The sequence below is a fragment of the Phocoena sinus genome, chromosome 16, assembly GCF_008692025.1.
Source record: "Phocoena sinus isolate mPhoSin1 chromosome 16, mPhoSin1.pri, whole genome shotgun sequence".
Classification (NCBI taxonomy): Eukaryota; Metazoa; Chordata; class Mammalia; order Artiodactyla; family Phocoenidae; genus Phocoena; species Phocoena sinus.
The window spans coordinates 67,764,793-67,785,677 of NC_045778.1; the positions used below are offsets into that span (position 1 = coordinate 67,764,793).

A 20,885-nucleotide genomic window follows, 5' to 3' on the forward strand; every position below is an offset into this window, starting at 1 on the left:
CTTCGTGTCTACCACGCCCCCGAGTGGTGGCCTTTTCGAATATTTCAGCCCAAGCGTGTGACATGTCACAAAGTATTGTTTTTTGCCCTGGCCAGTCTACTTGTATTTTCCCAAACTACCCTACACTCTGAAGTCTTCCTCATGGCCAGATGTAGAATTTAGCTGAGTGTTTTTCTCTTACATCTTACTTGGCAGTTTCAGCGGAGCTGAAAATATATGTACAGGAATGGGGTATTTGTGTTGCAGAAATCTGAATATAAATAGAGAAACTGTGGCCTCGCCTTGCTTACATGAGTCCGATTGCTTGGATCCTCTCTCCTTTTTGTTTGTGGCGTCTGCCATCCTCTTAGGCGAGGTGACTGCCTCCTCGTCACTCTGACCCCCTAGACCTGCCATTGGTGGATTCATAAAAGTTTGTCCCTTCCTCCTAAAATTATAGGATTCTATATGTAACAGTGGTTTAGAGTGTGGGCTTCTGAGCCAGACTCCTTGAGTTTGAGTCAGCTTAGGTTTCCTCATCTGAAAAATGGGTATAATGACAGTACCTACTTTCTTGAGTTGTTGTAAGGATTAAATGATACAACACTTATAAATCACTGTGTCCATCCAGCACACAGTAAGTGCTCAAAAAATTACTAATTACTCTTAATTCAAGTAGAATAAAAGAGTGACAGTAACCTAAATCTAAGCTGTGCTCTACAGTTTGTAAAATGTGTTTTATCCATATCTTTCTACGTTCCTAGCAGAACATTGAGAGGGATGTAAACATATCCCCATTCCAGAGAGAGGCAAACTAAGAACAGACATCTTAAGAACTCTGCCAGAAATTGCATAGCCAACAGGTAGTGAGCTTGACGGCTGGTCCCCTGACATCTAAAGGCAGTGTTTTTCCTACCATGTTACAAGACTAAGTCCTGTTACATGTACAAGGAAGTACCAGAAATGGCTCTTTCCGTCAAAGAGCTTGCAGAGGAGGAAAGATACTGACACATGAAAAGTAACTTCCATTTACTGAGAAATAGTTATAAGCCAGCCTATACTAGGCACTTTTTAGTAAATTGTCTCTCTTAATCTTTACAGTAACCAGTTTGACAGATGAGGAAACTAAGGCCTAAAAAGCATAATGAACATACCCAGAGTCAAAGAACTAATAAGTAACAGAACTAGAGCAAGCCTGATTCCAAATAAAACCCATGCTTTTTATCCATTACTCATATTGGCTCTCAACCAATAACAATAAATGAGTTCATAGACAAACTACAGCTATTGTATAAGTCAACTTTGGATGAAGTATATATAGTCTTCCCCTAATAATTCCTGGTTATGCTGCTGTGTGATTGTTTGTTTCTTTTTTTTTTTTTTAACATTATAGAATGGATAACATGACAAGAAATCAAAGTTATGGGTGTTGTATGAAAGCATTTGTAAATTAAATCCACATTTAGTCTGTTCCCCCACCTTGATGAAATTCAGGCCTATAAAGTGTGCTGCCTGGCTAAATCTTCATGGAAATGTTCTTTTACAAGTAACCTGTTCTCATAATTATCTGAATATAAGAATCATTTAAATTCCGTGGCTTTCAGGTCCCAGAGAGTGTTAATGGATGTTAAATTAAGTTATTTGAAAATAAGCTCTACCTCATTGACTGGATCCTAGAAGGTCAATATTGAGGAAATTGTATGAAGAATGACACCCTTGAGTTTGGTGAGTTGGAAGGGCAGTTTTCATAATTGTTATTAATAGCTCAAGCTATCTTCTTAGCTGTCTTTAAGGATAACTTAAAGGTGACTGGAATCCTTGAACTAACTTTCCATGTGAGATTGGTTTGGACCCAGATGCAAAGACTAACAATCAGACCATTTAAACACAGAACAGGACCAGCCAGGAATAGCAGCACTTGGATGCCTGACTCATAGATGTAAGCAAGAATTAGTGATTACTGCAAATGGCTGGAAGATCCCAGAGGAAAATTTGGGAGGCTCTTCATTCCCTTTTGCGCCGTACACAGAATTCTTAGTACAAATACCTGGCAACATCAAAATACAGGTGCAGATTTGGAATACATAAAGCCTTGCTTTGGTTTCTTTGTGTTTTCACTGAATTTCACTCCGTTGAGGTTCAAGATCAAATACTTGCATTTTAATGTAACGTTTGCCAAATTTCCAAACCTCTAAGCACAAAATCCTCAGCCCTCATTTTTTTTTTTGCTTGCCTGGAAATCTAGGTAGCACTGAGCCAAAAGTAGAAGTTATGAAGTGAGATTATACTTGATTAGGAACAAAAAAAGTCCTATGTCCAGAAATGCAGATGTGTACAGCAGTCCTAGGGGAATGTTGGTATTTGATCTCCAAGTCTTAAAGGTTCATGTTCCCAAGGTTAAGAGTTGCAGAGAGCCAACTTTTATTTGTAACTAATGCTGAAATTACTCTGGAGATTCTAGAAGTATTACATTACAAATCACTCAGCTTTGGAAATCCTACAGCTCGTGAGTTACAAATATCACTGTGTGAGAGAAAGGGGCAATAAGTGAAGGACATCATTCATAAACTTAATTTATACCGTAGCAGCATGATCATGAATATACTGTATGAGAGTTTCCTTCTCAGTGAGAAAAGGAAAAGGGAGCGTATGAAGTCCATGAGTCAAAACCCCAACTAAAAGAACCAGGAAGTAAAGGCCTCCTTGTCTGGGGGGATTTGAGTGGGGCCAGGGGGGCACAGTCAACTTGGGCTGCAATATCCTCCTTTTTCTAATATCTAACTTCATGACCTGGGGTGAGTTGCTTATTTATTGAGTAAGGCTTCCATTTTGGTGAAAGTTAAAGCCTAGGTATTTACAGAATCATATCCTTCAACAAGCGTGGCACCAATGGCCATGTGTGAAAAAGGTGCACATGACAGTTTACCTCAAGGGGAGAACTTTAGTGGAACCAAATTCAATATTAAAATCAAGAAGAGTTAAAGGCATTAATATGTCACACAGCTGCCTGGGTTTTTTTTAACCTTAATAAACTGTATTCCTATAATAGGCACTTGGTACTCTCTGGTGTTAACTAGTTGGACTTGATTTTTGGCTAGACCTTTCTTATTTTAAACTAAGTAGTGATCTGGTTCTTTGAATTTTCAATGACTTTAAGCCCAACAACAAAACAAAGATGGATAAATCTGTGTCTTGGTTACAGGAGTAAGCTATTATAGGCAAAATTCTACCTTTTACACTTTTCACCAATAATATCTACTACTGGATGTGTTTGTTTTCATTGTGAGGTTAATCTGCCCTTGCTATGAAATGTTTCCCTTTAAGAATTAAATCCATTAAATCATCCCACTTTGGGAAGAGTTTTTAGAGTGATCTGAATGCATGACCTTAAAAATAGTCCTAGAATTCGGAATATAACGTATAACATATATAATTAATGTACAACATGTAAATGTGTGATATATCTTAAGGGGACAATATATGTCACCTACATCACCCTAATAAATTCAAATTCAGGTTGTGCCATTTGAACAACTGCCACTTCACTCATCCTCACTAATGGTATTTTTCAGATCGTAGATTTTGATAGATGCACTGTGGAGCGTAGAAATAATCATCATTTAGGTAGCTGAAAAATAGCTTGCCAAAACTGATATAATGAAAGTTATTCAAGGTGTTCTGTCAAAATCCTTTCCAATTAGTGTTGAGGTCTTAAAGGGCCAGACTTAGCTTTTTATTAATATGTTCGTTTTATTAATGTATTTTTGATGTATGCATAGCATGACTACCTAATACATCTCATGATATTGCATAATTATGGTGCTTTTAATTTGTTATACCCCAGTCTATTCTCCAGTCTTATTTAAAATTCTAAATTACTTCATAGTTTCATAACTAATAACTCATTAGGAAGCCATGCCATGTACTTAAGGTTACCTCTAAGGCAATCCATATTTAACAAACTAGAGAAGTTCCTCACTACTTGACTGTCAGTGACCAGTTTAAATATTTAAAGTTATCATCTGACCCTTTGTCTAACCACTTTTAGAAAATGAAATAGTTTGTGTATAAAATGTAGGAAAGGGAAGTCCTTTCACATAGTCTTTTCCAAAATGAAGAAAACTAGCTGTCAGTAATCAAATACTTAGATAATACTGTATATATATATATATATATATATATATATATATATATATATGACACCATGCTGTTATTATTTTTAAAGAGTAAAGGGCCCATTTTTTCATTTTCTTTTTTCTTGTTATTTTTTGACAAGACATAGAAATTTAAGTATGTCATTCTACAGTGATCAAATTCAGATTTGTTGTCAATCACCATAATAATTTTACATTACTTTCTGTCTCTCTGTTATATCTTAAAAAGACAGCTTTTGACTTGTTTCCGTTCCCCTCCAAATGACGAGAAATTGAGACTATTGTTTTTAATGCCTTGCTTTCTTTACCTCGATAAATGAACACAGTTAAAAATTATAATGGTTCAACCCTTTGCTTATTGAGGTGTGTCTTCCCTACATTATTTAGACCTTGTCTCACGATCTAATAAGTAGCTGAATGATGTTAAAAGTAGTCCAGCATAATGCTATGCTATAGTGATGTGTTTTTTGTTTGTTTGGTTGGTTGGTTTTTTGCGGTACGCGGGCCTCTCACTGTTGTGGCCTCTCCCGTTGCACGGAGCACAGGCTCCGGACGCGCAGGCTCAGCGGCCACGGCTCATGGGCCCAGCCGCTCCGTGGTATGTGGGATCTTCCCGGACTGGGACACGAACCCGTGTCCCCTGCATCGGCAGGCAGACTCTCAACCACTGCGCCACCAGGGAAGCCCTATAGTGATGTGTTTTAACTAATGTTTACTCAGTATCTATTTGATAAAAATAGTGCTAGGTTCAGTAGGGATGCAAACATGGGGAGATGTGGAAGATACTTCATATGAGGCAATGAGATAATTAGGGTCTATTTTCTGATACTTGTCTTGGTCAGAGTTCTTAGATTCAGGAGGACAGAATCATCTATCTAATTTAAGCAGAAAGAGATTTATTAGAGCAGTGTATAGTGTCCTTAGGAAAGCCAGTGAAGCTCTTTTGGATGCTACAGAGCAGCAGAAGAGACCAACCGGACTCTCCAGGGACTGCTCACTGCTGCAGTCTTACCCCGAATGGCACCCAGGATACAGGAACTAGACTCCATAATCTCTACCGGAGCTGTCCCAGAAGAACCAAATGCAACCTCCTCCCCTACACACACACACACACACACACACACACACACACACACACACACACACACACTTAGCAGAAGCGCCTGTTTTCTCCCATGCAAGTGCCTCCTATTGCTCACATCCCCTTGCCAAGTCTTGCACAGAGACATCTGCCTTGCAGAACCTGGGTGATACCTGGAACCTGGTTGGTTGCAAGAGAATCTCGAAAATGTAGTTTTTAGGTTTCTAGCCTTCCCAGTCAAAGAAAGCTGTTAAAAGGGATCCGGAAATGTATGGAGTGAGCCAATGCCTATTATCGCCCAGGGATGCTGTGAAATAGTGATTCTCAAATTGTATTCCAAGGAATCCTAAAATTTTGCTTATGCACGTAAAGGTTGACAAGGAGGAAGAAGAGACCAGACAAGCAGGATTCTATCTGGAGCAGCTCCATGTTAATCTGATCTTCTGTTGGGCACGTCAATAATGCTTGAAGAAAAGTTTTATCAAAAAAAAAAAAAATTTTTTTTTCCAAGTTTCAAAACCCTTGCTAACCTGCAAATACAGGCATACCTCAGAGATAATGTAGGTTCAGTTCCAGACCACTGCAGTAAAGCGAGTCACATGAGTTTTTTGGTTTCCAAATGCATATAAAAATTACGTTTACACTATTCTGCAGTCTCTTCGTGTGCAGCAGCATTTATGTCTTTTAAAAAATGTACATATTTGATTAAAAAATACTTTATCTGCTAAAACATGCTAACCATCGTCTGAGCCTTCAGCGAGTCGTAGTAGTAACCTCAAAGATCACTGATCACAGATCACTATAACAAATACAATAAAATGCAAAAGCTTGAAGTATTGCAAGAATTACCAAAATGGGACACAGAAACATGAAGTGAGCAAAAGCTGTTGAAAAATGGCACCAGTAGACTTGCTTGACACAGGGTTGCCACGAACCTTCAAATTGTAAACACAATATCCGTGAAGCACAAAAAAATGAGGTGTACCTGGACGCCTCAATCTTCTGTCTACTGCTTTTCTTGTTAGCCAAGGTGTCACAGATACAGCCTCGCATTTCTTTCCATCACAAGCTTTTTAACAGACCATCCTTTCTTAGCCAGTGTTTGAAAATAATTACAAATTATACTCTTCTGTCACGTGTCTCCTTAGGGAAAGTGCTACTAACAGGCCCGTTCGTATTAGGGTTTTTAAGAAGAGGTCACCACCTCCTGAGGACATCTCAGAACACCTCAGTGGTGGAGGGCTACCCCTCCTCATAGCCTTAGGGATGAAGAGACTGGACACGTTTAACTACTCTTCAGCTACTTTGTTTCATTTGACTTCAAAAACAAAATTAGCAGTAACAGGAGACAGTGGTTCCATGGGTTAAATTAATCAATGTGTGCTAATTAAATAACCGTGGTACCTCTGCCATTGATGCCTGTTTCATTTGGTGCAGAGCTCTTAGTAAGTCTTAACCGACTTTGGTCTCTGTACTTTTAATATTTTGTCATTCACACTGAATTGAAGGAAGACAGTGTGTAGTTTAAGCTGAAGAGAGAGCTTTTACTTCACATATATTGGCCCTCATGAAAGGATTTCGTTTTTAATCTTTTTTTTTTTTTTTTTTTACAGTAGGTCCTTGTTGGTTATCTCTTCTTTTAAATACAGCAGTTTTTACATGTCACTCCCAAACTTGGACGTGTTTCTCCCTCATTCCCTCCAGGACATCTCCCAGCATACTACATACAGCCTTTCCCAGTCTGAACCGTAACTGCTTCCCTTACAACGGATATGCCCTAAAGGAACCTGGATTTTGCTACCAATCCACTACTTACCCATCTTTCATGTGTTTTCAGCATAGCCTAACCTCACCCCTACCTGTCATGCAATGTCCCAATCCCAGACCTGCTCTGCCGTCCCAGAAGCAGACCAGCAGCCAACGTTTCTTTAAAGTAATGGAAATGTTCATCCTGTACACAAGGCACTGTTTGCCATGTTATTCCCACTTGCTTAAAATAGACTTCAGAATATTCTGGTTTTGTTATATTTCCCACAGTTTTCTTATATTAAAAAGTGATGAGTTTATTGAAATATTTGTAATACAAAACAGAAGAACATACACATTTAAAAAATATTAATTTCATATTTCTTGTTGAACATCTTGACACTTCTGAAAGGTATAGAGCACAAAATAAAACTCCCTGTAAGCCTCGTCATCCACTGAACCATCGTTAACACTTGAGAATGCATTCTCCCCACCTTTCTCTATGCATATTTTACCTGCAAACAATTGCATATTTCATTGGCATTTTAAGTCTTAGAAACTTGTCTGTGATTCCTGTTACACCAAATAAAATTTTTTAAGTTACTGTCCTAGTTTGGCAGGTTATGTATTTTAACACAAAGAATATAGAGTCTGCCAGAATTATTTATCTCGGTTTAGCTTATAAAAGTCCTTTTGGGTCACATTTTTGCCTTTTTTTTTCTACTGTCAGCTGTAAAACATCAGAGCAGAACTAGCAGCTGTAGGTCCTGGTTGCACTTTATTAAGTTTATGGTGGACTTTTTCAACCCTGTTCCTGGTGAAGTTTATTTAGGTAAAAGGTTGATAACATTCTTCACCCCAAAGTTTTTTTCTTTCTTTCCCGTTAAGGCAGTTCTTTCCAGGGACTTCCCTGGTGGTCTAGTGGTTAAGACTCCACCCTTCCACTGCAGGGGGCACAGGTTCGATCCCTGGTCAGAGAACTAAGACCCCACATGCCGTGCAGTGCGGCCAAAAAGAAATAAAATAAAAAAGACAGTTCTTTCCTGATAACATTCAAGAGGTTAAACATGAAGAGTCATTGCTTCTCTCTCACGTAAACAGACCTATCCTTCCACTGTGTTAAGCCAGGTTTATAAAATATGTAATCTCACATGCAAAAGAGAATAATTCTGTAGTATGTGTGTACGGTATGTGTCATACTGTGGGTTTGTTGAAATACAAAAGAACCCAGAAACATCTGTATTTTTAAGAAGACTGGGCCTCCACCATACCCTGATGCGCAGAATTCATAATTTATGCTTGAACATATTTAAATAACTGGAGTAACAGGTCTAGGTAAACAACGTTAATTACAAGAGTTAACGTGAGCTTGAGAATATTTGTGTTAATGCTTCATTTTTTTCAAGTAAGACTCTGCATTCCTTACACAGAGCACTATTTTCCCAAAAGTGGTAAAAATGCAAACACTCATCTCTAATGTTTTATGCCATGTCAGCTACATCATCGATAGAATTCTTTGTTTTAGTTATTCTTCTTACCAGAGATAAGCTCTAAAGGATGTATTCTGCATACTAACCGAAGCATTACGCAATACTTCTACCAGAAAAGTCACTGAATATTCCAAGTAAGAATTAAAGGAAATTTTGCATGACATGGCGTATTTAAAATATTTCCACCATTTGGTGACCTAGTTTTTGATGGCCAAATATACCAATAAGTGTTACTCATCATATTTATACAAAAATCATGTTGTGTATATAGGTATTCATTTTGTAGCCTTTCCCACTTAGCAAGTTACTGTGAACATTTCCCCTTGACATGAAATATTTTCCTAAAGGATGTTTCTTACACAGTTTCCCTCGTGGGACTGCAAAGAGCAATTCTTAATTTGTGGGTAGAAATCCAGAGCTAGCAAGTTTGTGCTGTCCCCGTGGTTGCACGCATTGTTCCTAAACCATGGGCTTGCTGGCCCTCAAATTTCTGTAGTAGGTTTTCTTTGGGATTAGCTTTGGGGGGTAGATGAGAGGAGCTACCATCACGTTCCTGATTAGACCACCTCCTCTCCAGCATATTTTCTCCTTTGGCTCTATCACCTTCCTCCTTTTAATTTCCTGCCTGGGACTTCCCTGGTGGTCCAGTGGTCAAGACTCTGCCCTTTCAATGCAGGGGGCATGGGTTCGATCCCTGGTCAGGGAACTGAGATCCCGCATGCCACGTGGCATGGCCAAATAAATAAATAAATAAATTCCGGGTCATTCTTAACCTTCATCTCCTTTTAGTCACCAGTAATTGCTTCCCTTTTGGAGGGCCTCCTCTTTTTCAGCCTCTGGTTGCTTTGCTGACAGACACCTCAGAAAAGGGACAGAAAAATGGAGCCCTGTAGTTTTATAGGTAAAGAGTTTATGGATAAAGACTTTTTTTTTTTTTTTTTTTTTTTTTTTTTTGCAGTACGCGGGCCTCTCACTGTTGTGGCCTCTCCCGTTGCGGAGCACAGGCTCCGGACGCGCAGGCTCAGCGGCCATGTCTCACGGGCCCAGCCGCTCCGCGGCATGTGGGATCTTCCCGGACCGGGACACGAACCCGTGTCCCCTGCATCAGCAGGCGGACTCAACCACTGTGCCACCAGGGAAGCCCCTGAAGACTTTTTTTTATCCTAGTTCCCAGTGCCCCTAACAGTGTCTGTCTTCAGGCAGAACTGTCCCTCGGTGCCTTGGGCAGACTTCTGTGGTCCCTCTGCATCCTTCCAGCCACGCAGTCCTCTCGTCACCTGCATTACAGCCAGACCCAAATCCTTCCTACCCCCCAGACGTGCCTCATGCTCTTCCTGGACCCGTTCAACAAGAGGGGCTCCATGTTGCTTTAATTGTACTGCCCCTGTGGATGTATCTACAAAGTATGCCTGTATTTTATTTCCGTCAGTACCTGTCTCATTCACCCTACCACATGATAACTCCTTGAGAGCAAGAGTAGGTCTCTTATATACAACTCTCAAAGCACTGGACACAGTTGCCTGCACATAGAAGATGCTTGGTAACCACTGGCCCAGGAGAATTTTTAAACTTCTGATTTGAAACTATCAATTCTCTTCCAGTTAATGTCTTTAAATTTTATTTATTTAGTGATATTTAGAGTAAGTTTGGAGATCGCCTGTGGCTTATATAAAAGCACGGAATGACCTATCTTGGTTATGTCTTGAAGCAATGCCCAGAGAGAGGCCAGTTCCAAGTTGAGATACACTCTCAGCTCGTGCCATTGCCTGTTGATTTTTTTCCAGGCCAGTAACATAACTTACCTTGGAGAGTCTTGAGCTATACACCTTAGCTCTGATTCCCAGAATCTTCCTCAGCTTTGTTAGTCATTCCGCATTGTTGTTCTTTTGTGTGTATGAGCGTGGGGACCTTGGCTTTTGGAATAATATTACATTGCAAATCAACTTCTGCCTCAAAAGAACTTTTCTTCCACAATTTTCTGCATTTCTGAACAGGTTACAAAATGTCACAATTCAGTAGGGCCAATTATTAGATTTTCATTTAATGGGCAGTTTTAATGTTCTCGGAGACTCTGAATAGTGATAGCATTTTAAACTACTGCATTCCATTTAAAGACTCACAACCACTTCGCTCTTTGAGTGTACCTAGTTATATTTTTGGGTATCATTTAAATTCAGGCTCCCAGTCTGTGGGAAAATCAATGAGCTAATGAATAGCCTCATTTTTTAAACTTTTCAAATATTTTATCCTAATTATAAGGCATATCTAGTGACATTAATTTGATGAATCCCAAATCGTCCGACTGTGCAGAATAGCCTTTACCATGGAGTACTTTAGAGCATTTTCAGTTTAACAAATGTACTGGTTTTTAGGACCAGATCATGGCTTTGCTTACTGTGAGAAAAACTTTCTACTGGTAAGGTCTGGAGTCCATGTCAGTGTAGGTCAAACTTTGTGCTTTTTTTTTTTCATAGTTGTTTTATTTAACCTATTAAATGAAAAGCATTCCTGCTATAAATAATAATCACCCCTGATGTATCTATAGCAAATTCTTCTTGGTAAATCACTCCCACATGCACTGTCCACCGGCTTGGTGAGCTTCAAGGTTACTCTCTGGCCATACAGTGAGTAAACAGCAAAGTCAAGTCCAAGACCAGTGACCTTCCACAAACAACTGGTGTGGTTCATGTAAACCACTTCATATCCTGTGGGGAACAAGATGGGGAGTCAGCCAGCAAAGTGATGACTGTTTGAGTCATTTATTTTCTGCCATGTCGTTCACAGCTCATAGGCTGTCCTCTGGGACAACAACAGAAAATGAATTCTCCAAACTGATGGAGGCTACAGTTTGAGAGAAACCGACACAGCAGGCGTCATTTCAGTCCTTCCTGCTATCCAGATGCCTCTTTGTGGTTCTCTGTTTTAATCCTTGTCCCTCTTTATCCTATTCAATTCTCTGTCCATTCTCCAGCTGAAGACACCTGACACTTACTCTCAGGGAAGTAGAAATCACTTACAAGCATCGCTAGATCAGTCCTCATAGCTGCCCCGTAAGATAAGTCCAATGTAGGGAATGGAAGCCCCTCACTACTCCTTCAACATTTGAATGAGTCACCAAATTAGTAACCAAACCTAAATCTCCTGGTTCCCAGGCTGCTTCTCTGTTTGTGACCTACCACCAGCCAGAAAGTGGTAGGAGTCACATTATATCCAGCTGGCCAGTCAGCAGCTTAAATTTATTCTTGTGTACCTCCTTTGATTGGACCAATACAGAGGCAACATGTATTTTTAGCAAAAGCTCGTGGACTGTGGAGTTACAAAAATCAAAGTCTTCCTGGAAATAACTCATCTTCTTAATGATTTCTCTGCTAGGCCCACAATAGGACTCTAACTATCTGTGGACTAAATGATATAATCCACCTAAGTGATATAAATGCAACTAAAGGTATAATCCAGAGGGGAAGAAAGGAAAAAGAACGAATGGGCTGGAGATGTGAAACTGAGCAGAGAGGCACTTCCCTTTCTAAAGAAGCTGTGCTTAGTGCGACGCGTGGCCTATAAAGAAAATCTGGCATCGGGACAGGCTTGCCCCGCCCCGATTTTCCACTCGCATTTCACTTCCACTCCTCCCTCCCGCAAACATGAACTGATTTCCTTCTGCTGCTAATGAAGACTGCTGCCAGGTCAAGGGATTTTGATTACACAGCGTCTCATTGTGCTGTATGCAGATTTAATGGATTCAGACCATCAGGATGTGCTCTCCTTTTGTTGTTTTTAACTTTGGGGTGACAGATGTTGAGCACCTTTAAAATTCAATGGAGCAAAAGGTGCATCTAAGATGAGGAGGCCTCTACAACCGCGCCCAGATTGCGAGGGACACATTCCAGTCAACTCAGGAGTTTAGTTAGTTACACTGAACTCCTATCTCGTGTTCGTGATACGGGACCCGTGTCCTAGCTCCAGGGAGCCTCTTTCCATGTCTACCTGACACTGCCTGGAATAGCCCCCACTTCCCATCCCCTTCTGAACCTCTGGATTTGGAGGCTGAGCTCATGGTCCACTTGGATGACCCCTCCCTCCCCAGTTCCTATCTCTTTCTGACCGCTGTGCTGCACTCACCCGCCCAGTAGGGTAATAGTGCTCACTTATTACTTAAGCCTCTTAGGAACCTAGAGACCAGGGCTTTCCTTCTCAGCTTAAGAACTGGAGAACCTTGCGTATGATTTCCTTTTTTTTTTTTTTTTAATTTATTTATTTTTGGCTGCGTTGGGTCTTCGTTGCTGCGCGTGCTTTCTCTAGTTGCATGGAGTGGGGGCTGCTCCTCGTTGCGGCGCACGGGCTTCTCATTGCGGTGGCTTCTCTTGTTGCGGAGCGTGGTCTCTAGGCCCGCGGGCTTCCATAGTCGCAGCACGTGGGCTCAGTAGTTGTGGTGCACGGGCTTAGTTGGTCTGCGGCACGTGGGATCTTCCCCGACCAGGGATCGAACCCGCGTCCCCTGCATTGGCAGGTGGATTCTTAACCACTGCGCCACCAGGGAAGTCCCGCATATGATTTCTTAATCATCGTTATTGTCATGATTGCTGTTGTCATCTTAATTGCCATTTATTTTAAGAGCACTGAAATGCTAAGTGCTGTATAATCATTATCTCATTTCATCTCATTTAACCCTCAGAGCAAACCTGTAAGGGAGGCATTATTATTTTCTTTTACAGATGAGGAAACTGAGGCTTAGCAAAGTTCAGTCACTTGCTCAAAGTCACACAACTATCAAGTCTCAGCCAGGATTGCAGCCAGTCACGTCCATCAGCCTTAAGAACTCAGCTCTTGGGCTTCCCTGGTGGCGCAGTGGTTGAGAGTCCGCCTGCCGATGCAGGGGACACGGGTTCGTGCCCCAGTCTGGGAAGATTCCACATGCCACGGAGCGGCTGGGTCCGTAAGCCGTGGCCACTGAGCCTGCGTGTCCGGAGCCTGTGCTCCGCAACAGGAGAGGCCACAACAGTGAGAGGCCCGCCTACCGCCAAAAAAAAAAAAAAAAAAAAAAAAAGAACTCAGCTCTCCTTGTCTGAAACCTGATACCAGCTGGGTTCTCATCCTGCAGTCAGCCTCCAAGGAACCTAAGTAACTATATGTGGACAAAGTGAAACGTCTATTTACAAATCAGACTATGCTTCTATTAATATGTTTCATTTAGAGTATCGATGATGTTTTCAGTGATAAACCAAGAGTCAGATTTTTTTTTTTTTTTTAAGAGTCAGATTTTTAAGGAACTATCTAAGCATATTTACCAGCTTCTTTCAGCTTAAATGGGGAAAAAAATGCTACAGTAGTCCTGAACAACTCATGTCTATATGCCAAGGTTGGCATATGAAATAATTTCCCAAGAGGGTGCTACCATAAGGCAAGGGACAAAATGGCAGAAGAGGTCTTTGATACTCTCCATGTTTTGTGGTGCCCAGCTCTTTTCTTCCGTTCTTTCCTGCCCACCCCACCCCAGCACCTTTGTCACCTCTGATGGCCTAATTCTCCTCACTGTAACCCCACCCGGGCCGGTCTGTCCCAAAAATGCAATCCCCAGTGGAAGCAGCCCATGAAAGAGAATCTCCGGGGAAAGCAGTCTAAGGAAGGTAAATTACACTAAGACTTAATCTTGGGACATAACCGAGTTTTATAAGAGTAGAAATGGAGACAGGTAATATCATGAACTCTGGGCTTTTACCTCTGCTTAGGACAGCCCACTGTTTTCCATGCTGTCTTGCATCTCTGCCCAAATCCCCTCTCGTCACTCTGTGCCTTTCCCCTGCTTCATTTTTCTTCATAGCACATGTCACTCCCTGGAATTGCTTTATATACTTCTTGGTTTATTAGCATCTACGTCTATAGAAAGTAAGCTCCGTGAGAGCAGGAACTTTGCTTTGCTTGTTGCTATAACCCTAGCATCTGCAAGAGGGCCTGGCACATAGTAGGTGCTGAATGAATATTTATCGGGTGAAGGGATCAGCCGCTTGTCATGCCTCTTCTGAGCAGGGCAGCTTTTACTTTAACCCGGTTTTTGTCCAAAAGAACAAATTTAAGTAGCTGTCAAACTCATGGTTTTACTGTTATTATTGCTTGAGAGGAGGTGAATTTTTTTTTCTTTAGAAGGCCAATTTCAACTTGACGTACAGAAAACAGTTAAGTAAATACTAGCTCAGGTGGTGGTCAGGTGCAATGAAGTCAGGAAAATGCTATCTGAGTGTCTGGCAAACGCTATGCGATCAGAAGATATTAGTGGACATCCTTCATGTGAGTAAAAAATTGTATTCATCTACACAATTCATCTTGAAATAATTATGAGCCAACTTTTTCAATCTCACGTGACGTGTACTGTGTTCATGGTTCTCTTAGAATTATCTTTGGCTTTGGGAATTATAAGTAATGTACATAAAATTAAATCCAAAACATATCCACATTTGAGTTCAAATATTTCCTCTTTTAAAGTGTAACCATGACTTTGAAGTTGGGTTAAACCACAGCTGTGTGTTTTTCTTCTATTCAGGTCCAATGATACCTGGTAATTTGGCATGTAATGATGGGGTAGGCTCAAGGATGTTCAAGAACAAATTGTACCATATTGTTCAGTTCTCCCTAATCTTACAAAAATGAACCATCACAAATTACTGAATTTTAATATCTCCTGAAACTCTCCCAGCAAAAAGAAGGAAGATACACTAATGACTAATTTAAATGCTAGAAGGCGGGGAGGGGTCGAAAGATAATCCCAAGTAAACCAAATTAGCCTACCTATCATTATGATTATTTTTAAATCACAGCGTCTCATGGAAAATGCGTTTCTGTGGTGCCGGGTTTCAGGGATACTCTTGGTTAAAACCTGTGTAAATGAAGTTATAAAATTGGAACTAGTAGATGGGGCAGGTGATTGGACAGGGGGACAATAAATAGTGGGGTTGAAACCCTCTTGTTAGTTAAAATACTGGTTTCCGTATGTTAAGAAAAAATATCTCACACTCTCTGTCTAGACCTCTAGACCTGTAGTCAGTGAGCCTGTGTACTTCTGTTTCCCCGCCAGATATTTGTTCCTGGCTGAAAGACATTTTATGGTATTTATTTGATGACACACACCTGCTGGGTAGATGAAAAGCTACTGCTCCTGAGGATGACCTACTTCAAGCTTCTGAGGACTTGGGCAGGTTGTCCTGCCACATTATTTGAGCCCATCTTGATGTCGCCTGTTGAACATATGTAAGACGAGTGCATCTGCAGACTTGTCAGAGGCACAGTTGCTAACCCCAGGGAGGAGGTTTCAGAGTCAGTAATGACTTTGTAAGTGTACTGAGACAGGGAAGGCACACTGCTTTACCAAACCCACCTCTAGCATAGGAAGTGCTGCTCTCAGCGCTCGGGATGGGGATTGGCCCAGAAACCTGCCCCCGTGGAGTGGACCATCTGGAAGGGGGATCTTACAGGAATCCACGTAATGTGGTCCAGGGTAAAGAGATGGACCCCAGGTGGGAGGTCGAGAGAGTGAGGGTCCAAGGTGACATGAAAGAAATTCTGATGCAGTGTTTTCCTGGGAGTTCACAGGACAGAGAGAGATTTCTAGTTGAGATCAAGGAAGAGCATGGGATGTTTGAAATGCATGGAAACACTGTCATCAGCTTCGTCCTTTGAAGCCAACTTGTTTTTACATGTTGATTTCCACAAACATTTATTGAGCACCAGCTATTGTGACGAGGCAGACCTTAGGCCATAAAGATACAAATATAAATAATTTATATCAATCTCTCAGTGTACACGGTGTAGTAAGAAAGCATACCTAAACAGGAATTTTATTATAAATGTAAATATAACAGTAGAGGTACACAAGGAGTTCTTAGCCCTGTCGGCCTTCCTGGGCTTGGTGATGCCCAACCTGAGTTCTGCAGAGTAAGTGCAAGTTAACCAAAGAAGAGAAAACTGGGAAATGGAGGCATGAAAATGATACGTTGTGCTCGGAAGCGACAAACTGTTCGGTTTTACTGAATAGTGAAAAAGGTGAGGTGGGAATCAGTGGGTCCCTTAGAGGGGCTGTAGCTTCCTTACCCGTCTCATGAGCCCCTTGCCACCACTGCCCGAGTAAGTGGACTGCCCCTGCCATGTAAATGCAGCTTCAGAGCAAGTTCCGTCCTACCCTTGCTGCCCTAAGCCCCCCTGCATGGAAAATCCAGAGATTCCATGAAGAGGGGCCGTTGACCCACTGCTGAGAAGTTATAAGCTCTGAATCATGAGTGAGTTGGGGTTTTACCTGGTGATTTAGAAGGAGTCTTTCTCCATTACCTTTTTTTTTTTTTTTTTTTTTTCATTCTTGGCTGTGCCGGGTCCCCGCTGCGGTACTCAGGCCTCTCACCGCAGTGGCTTCTCGTTGCGGGGCATGGGCTCTAGGCGTGCGGGCCCCAGCAGCTGCAGCACACGGGCTGCAGAACGCAGGCTCAGTAGTTGTGGCGCACGGGCCTAGTTGTTCCGTGGCACGCGGGATCCTCCCGGACCAGGGCTCGAACCCGTGTCCCCTGCACTGGCAGGCGGACTCCCAGCCACTGCGCCACCAGGGAAGCCCTCTCCATTACTTTTATCTGCGTGTCTACAGCTCATGGTTTGAAAGCCTTGGCTCCAAATGACATATGCCCTCGGTGTTATTTACGATATGACTCTCCTTTCGGGTCTCCTTCCCTCCTCTTCCAGTTGTCTGTTGCTGTGTAACGAATAACCCCAAAAGGTAACGGCTTAGAACAACAATTGTCATCTCTCACAATTTCTGTGGGTCAGGAATGGAGAGCGGCTTGGCTGGGTGTTCCGGCTCGGGATCTCTCATGAGGTCATCTTCAGATCAAGCCTGGAACCGGAACAGTTGGGAAGAGATAGGATTCAGGAGTAGCTAGAGACTGGCTGGGACTTTCTCCCGTTACTGCTTTATTAATCTCGAGGCCTTTCCATGTAGTCTGTCTACATGAGCTAGTCTGGGCTTCCTTACGGCATGGAGCCTCGGGCTTGCCAGCTTAGACCCCCCAAAGATGAGTCCCAAGAGCAAGACTGGCAGAAGCCGCATGGCCTTTCTTAAAGCCAGCCTAGGAAGTCACACAGTGTCACCTCTGCTCAAGACGGTCACAAGGGCCCATCAGATTTCGATGGGAAGGGACATAGGCTCCGCCCCTTGAGGCAGGGGTGGCACGGTTGTGGAAAATCAGTGGGATGGGAATATTTTGTCGCCAATTTAGGAAAATATAATGTGCCACACATCCTCCAAGAACATTTTCCTCTGCTCACGTAATCCTTTAAATTACCTAAATATTAATTCACTCATTTTGCTGTTGCCCAAAAGCTTTCTAGTTCCCTTCCCACACCAGAATCCAAGGCTTCAGTGCACACACAAGAACCAAAACACCTCCATTGTCTGAATGAGAGTCAGTCACTCTAGTGTGTGGTGTTCCCCTTATGATAACACTTTATAAGCATGTGTACCCTGTTGCCCCATCTTCAAGGAAGCTCTACCTCAGTCAGGCACTTGTTTTGTTTTGTTTTATAATTTATTTTTTATTGAAGCATGGTTGATTTACAAATGTTGTGTTCGTTTCTGGTGTACAGCAGAGTGACTCAGTTATGCGTTTTTTTTCATATTCTTTTCCATTATGGTTTATCATAGGATACTGAATGTAGTTCCCTGTGCTCTACGGTAGGACCTTGTTGTTTATCCACCCTGTATATGATGGTTTGCATCTGCTGAGCCCAGCCTCCCACTCCATCTCTCCCCCACCACCACCCCCCATTTGGCAACCACAAGTCTGTTCTCTACGTCTGTGTGTTTCTGTTTTGTAAATAGTTCATATGTGTCATATTCTAGATTCCACTTATAAGTGATATCATATGGTATTTGTCTTTCTCTTTCTGCCTTACTTCACTTAGTATGATAATCTCCAGGTCCATCCATGTTGCTGCAAATGGTATCATTTCATTCTTTTTAATCAGGCACTGTTAAACCCAAATATTGCTCATATCTTTCCCTGAGAGGCCCCTTTTTATCTAACCACAGCAAGCTTGAGCCTCAGGAGTGAATGATTTCAAATCTGTCTTTTTATTTGCCGTTCACTGGATAGATTGGTGGTGCTCTTATAACAGGGTTGGTCAGTAGCGTTTTGTGGAGTACAGGATATCTCCGGGAGTAAAAAAAGAAAAAAGTTTAAAAAAAAGGGCCCAGACTTTGGCTTAAGGAACTTTAAAAACTGAAGCATTAGCATGTTCTTGGTAGGAAACCTTCTGATGTAAAGTTAAACTATTGATGTAAATTTTACATTTTTAAATAAGTACTATTGCAAGTGTGCTGTCTTAATGAGGACTTTTAGATTTTACACATATATAGTGAACAGAAGTTGAGTTCTTTAAATATTTTCTGTTAAAAATATATGATACATGAGCACTGGATTGGAGGGGTTTTTTCACCCTTGGATAACCTAGAAAAGAATATAGCTCTATTTTAAAATCCCTTCCAGTTCAAGAGTTATCCAAGCAAACAGTATTGACCAAGGTGTTGAATGCACCAGTAATAACAATGCTAACCTTTCATAAAGCTAAGTAATCAGGAATAATGCTGAAAATAAGAAGACAGTCATTTATTTACTCTATTTGGAATTGTTAGTACTAATAATGCATTTCAACACAGTGGAATTGTTAGATAATGCTTTTGTGACTTTTATGCAGGTTATTGTTATTTAAATGAACAGTCGACTGCACTGTAATGAAGAAATGCATGCTTTTCCCAACTCAGTTATCAACCAGGATTCTAGGAAAATGAGAATTTGTGTCTGCCTTCATTCACAGAGCAAACTGGAGGTCACTGTTTTCAATACGAACCTTTTTTTAGCTTTTCAGCAGTGAATAATTAGGAGCTGCTGCTTCTGAAATTACCTGTATTCACTGTAGAGAAGGAAAGACTTTTATCTTCCACGATGAAATACATTTTCTCATTCAAATTTCATCATTCTTTTTTTAAACGGCATTTTACACCGCTGAGTCAATCCTGGGTAGCATAAAATAAAAGAAGTAGATTTTGTGTGCTGCTGTAGCCTTGTTTATTCAATTTACTTCCTCAAATTTCAGCTCCGCCTTGAAAAATGATCCAAATGCAAAAATGGGTTTAAAGCAGTTGACTGTATACAGCAGTTATCCACGTAGAATACTATTATACAAACACATGTGTTTTTTGCACTTTGATTTAGATTGAGTTGATCCTTGATCCTTATAATTTAATGATTATGTACTTCTACGGAGTTTTTAACAGCTTTGTTGAGATACAGTTTACATATTATACAATTCACCCATTTGAAGTGCACAATTCAGTGGCTTTTAGTATATTCACTGAGTTGTGCAACCATCACCACAATCAATTTTAGAACATTTTCACCACCCCAGAAAGAAATCTGGTACCCATTAGCAATCACTTCCCATGTCCCACTAGCCCGTGACAACCACTAAACAACTTTTCTGTCTCTATGGATTTGCCTATTCTGGACATTTCATATAAATGAAATCATATAATATGTGGTCTTTTGTTTTGGGCTTCCTTCACTCAGCATAAGGTTTTCAAGTTTCATCTATGTTGTAGCACGTGTCAGTACTTCATATGTTTTTGTTGCCTACTAATAGTCCATTGTATGGATATACAAATTTTATTTATCCATTTATTAATTGGTGGACATTTAGGTTGTTTCCATTTTTTGGCTACTATGACCAATGCTGCTGTAAACATTCACCTAAAAGTTTTTGTGTGGACATATGTTTTCATTTCTCCTGGCTGTATACTTAGGAGTAGAGTTGCTGGGTCATATGTAAGTTTAACTTTTGAAAAAGTGCCAAATGGGGCTTCCCTGGTGGTGCACTGGTTAAGAATCCACCTGCCAATGCAAGGGACACAGGTTCGAGCCCTGGTCCAGGAAGATCCCACATGCCGCGGAGCAACTAAGCCCATGTGCCGCAACTACTGAGCCTGCGCTCTAGAACCCACGAGCCACAACTACTGAAGCCGGCACACCTAGAGCCTGTGCTCCACAACAAGAGAAGCCCCGCTCGCCGCAACTAGAGAAAGCCCGCGTGCAGCAGCAAAGACCCAACACAACCAAAAATAAAATTAAAAAAAAAAAAGTGCCAAACTGTTTTCTAAAGTGTTTGGACTGTTTTATATTCCCACCAGCAATGTATAGGGGTTCCAATTTCTTCACATCTTCCCCAACACTTGTTATTGTCTGTCTTTTTGAATACAGGCATCCCAGTGGGTGTGAGGAACTATCTCATTGTGATTTTGATTTGCATTTCCCAAATGGCTAAGATGTTGAGCCTCTTTTTATGTGCTTATTGGCCATTTGTATTTCTTCTTTGGAGAAATGTCTGTTTTTATTGAGTTTTTTAAAATTC

The 20,885-nt window shown here is 41.2% G+C and overlaps 1 protein-coding gene across 16 annotated transcripts in view; it reads left to right on the forward strand.

Moving 5' to 3' along the window:
• The window catches only part of VTI1A (vesicle transport through interaction with t-SNAREs 1A), a 385,123-nt gene that overhangs the window by 253,696 nt on the left and 110,542 nt on the right, over positions 1 to 20,885 (forward strand). The window contains exon 9 of one of the 16 annotated variants that reach the window (XM_032607942.1): positions 13,163 to 20,585. The exons of the other annotated variants lie outside the window; for them this stretch is intronic. Within the exon in view, the coding sequence (XP_032463833.1) occupies positions 13,163 to 13,166 (4 nt within the window). The 3' untranslated portion in view covers positions 13,167 to 20,585. Of the gene's footprint in view, positions 1 to 13,162; positions 20,586 to 20,885 lie in introns of those variants that run through there. 16 annotated transcript variants of the gene reach the window in all.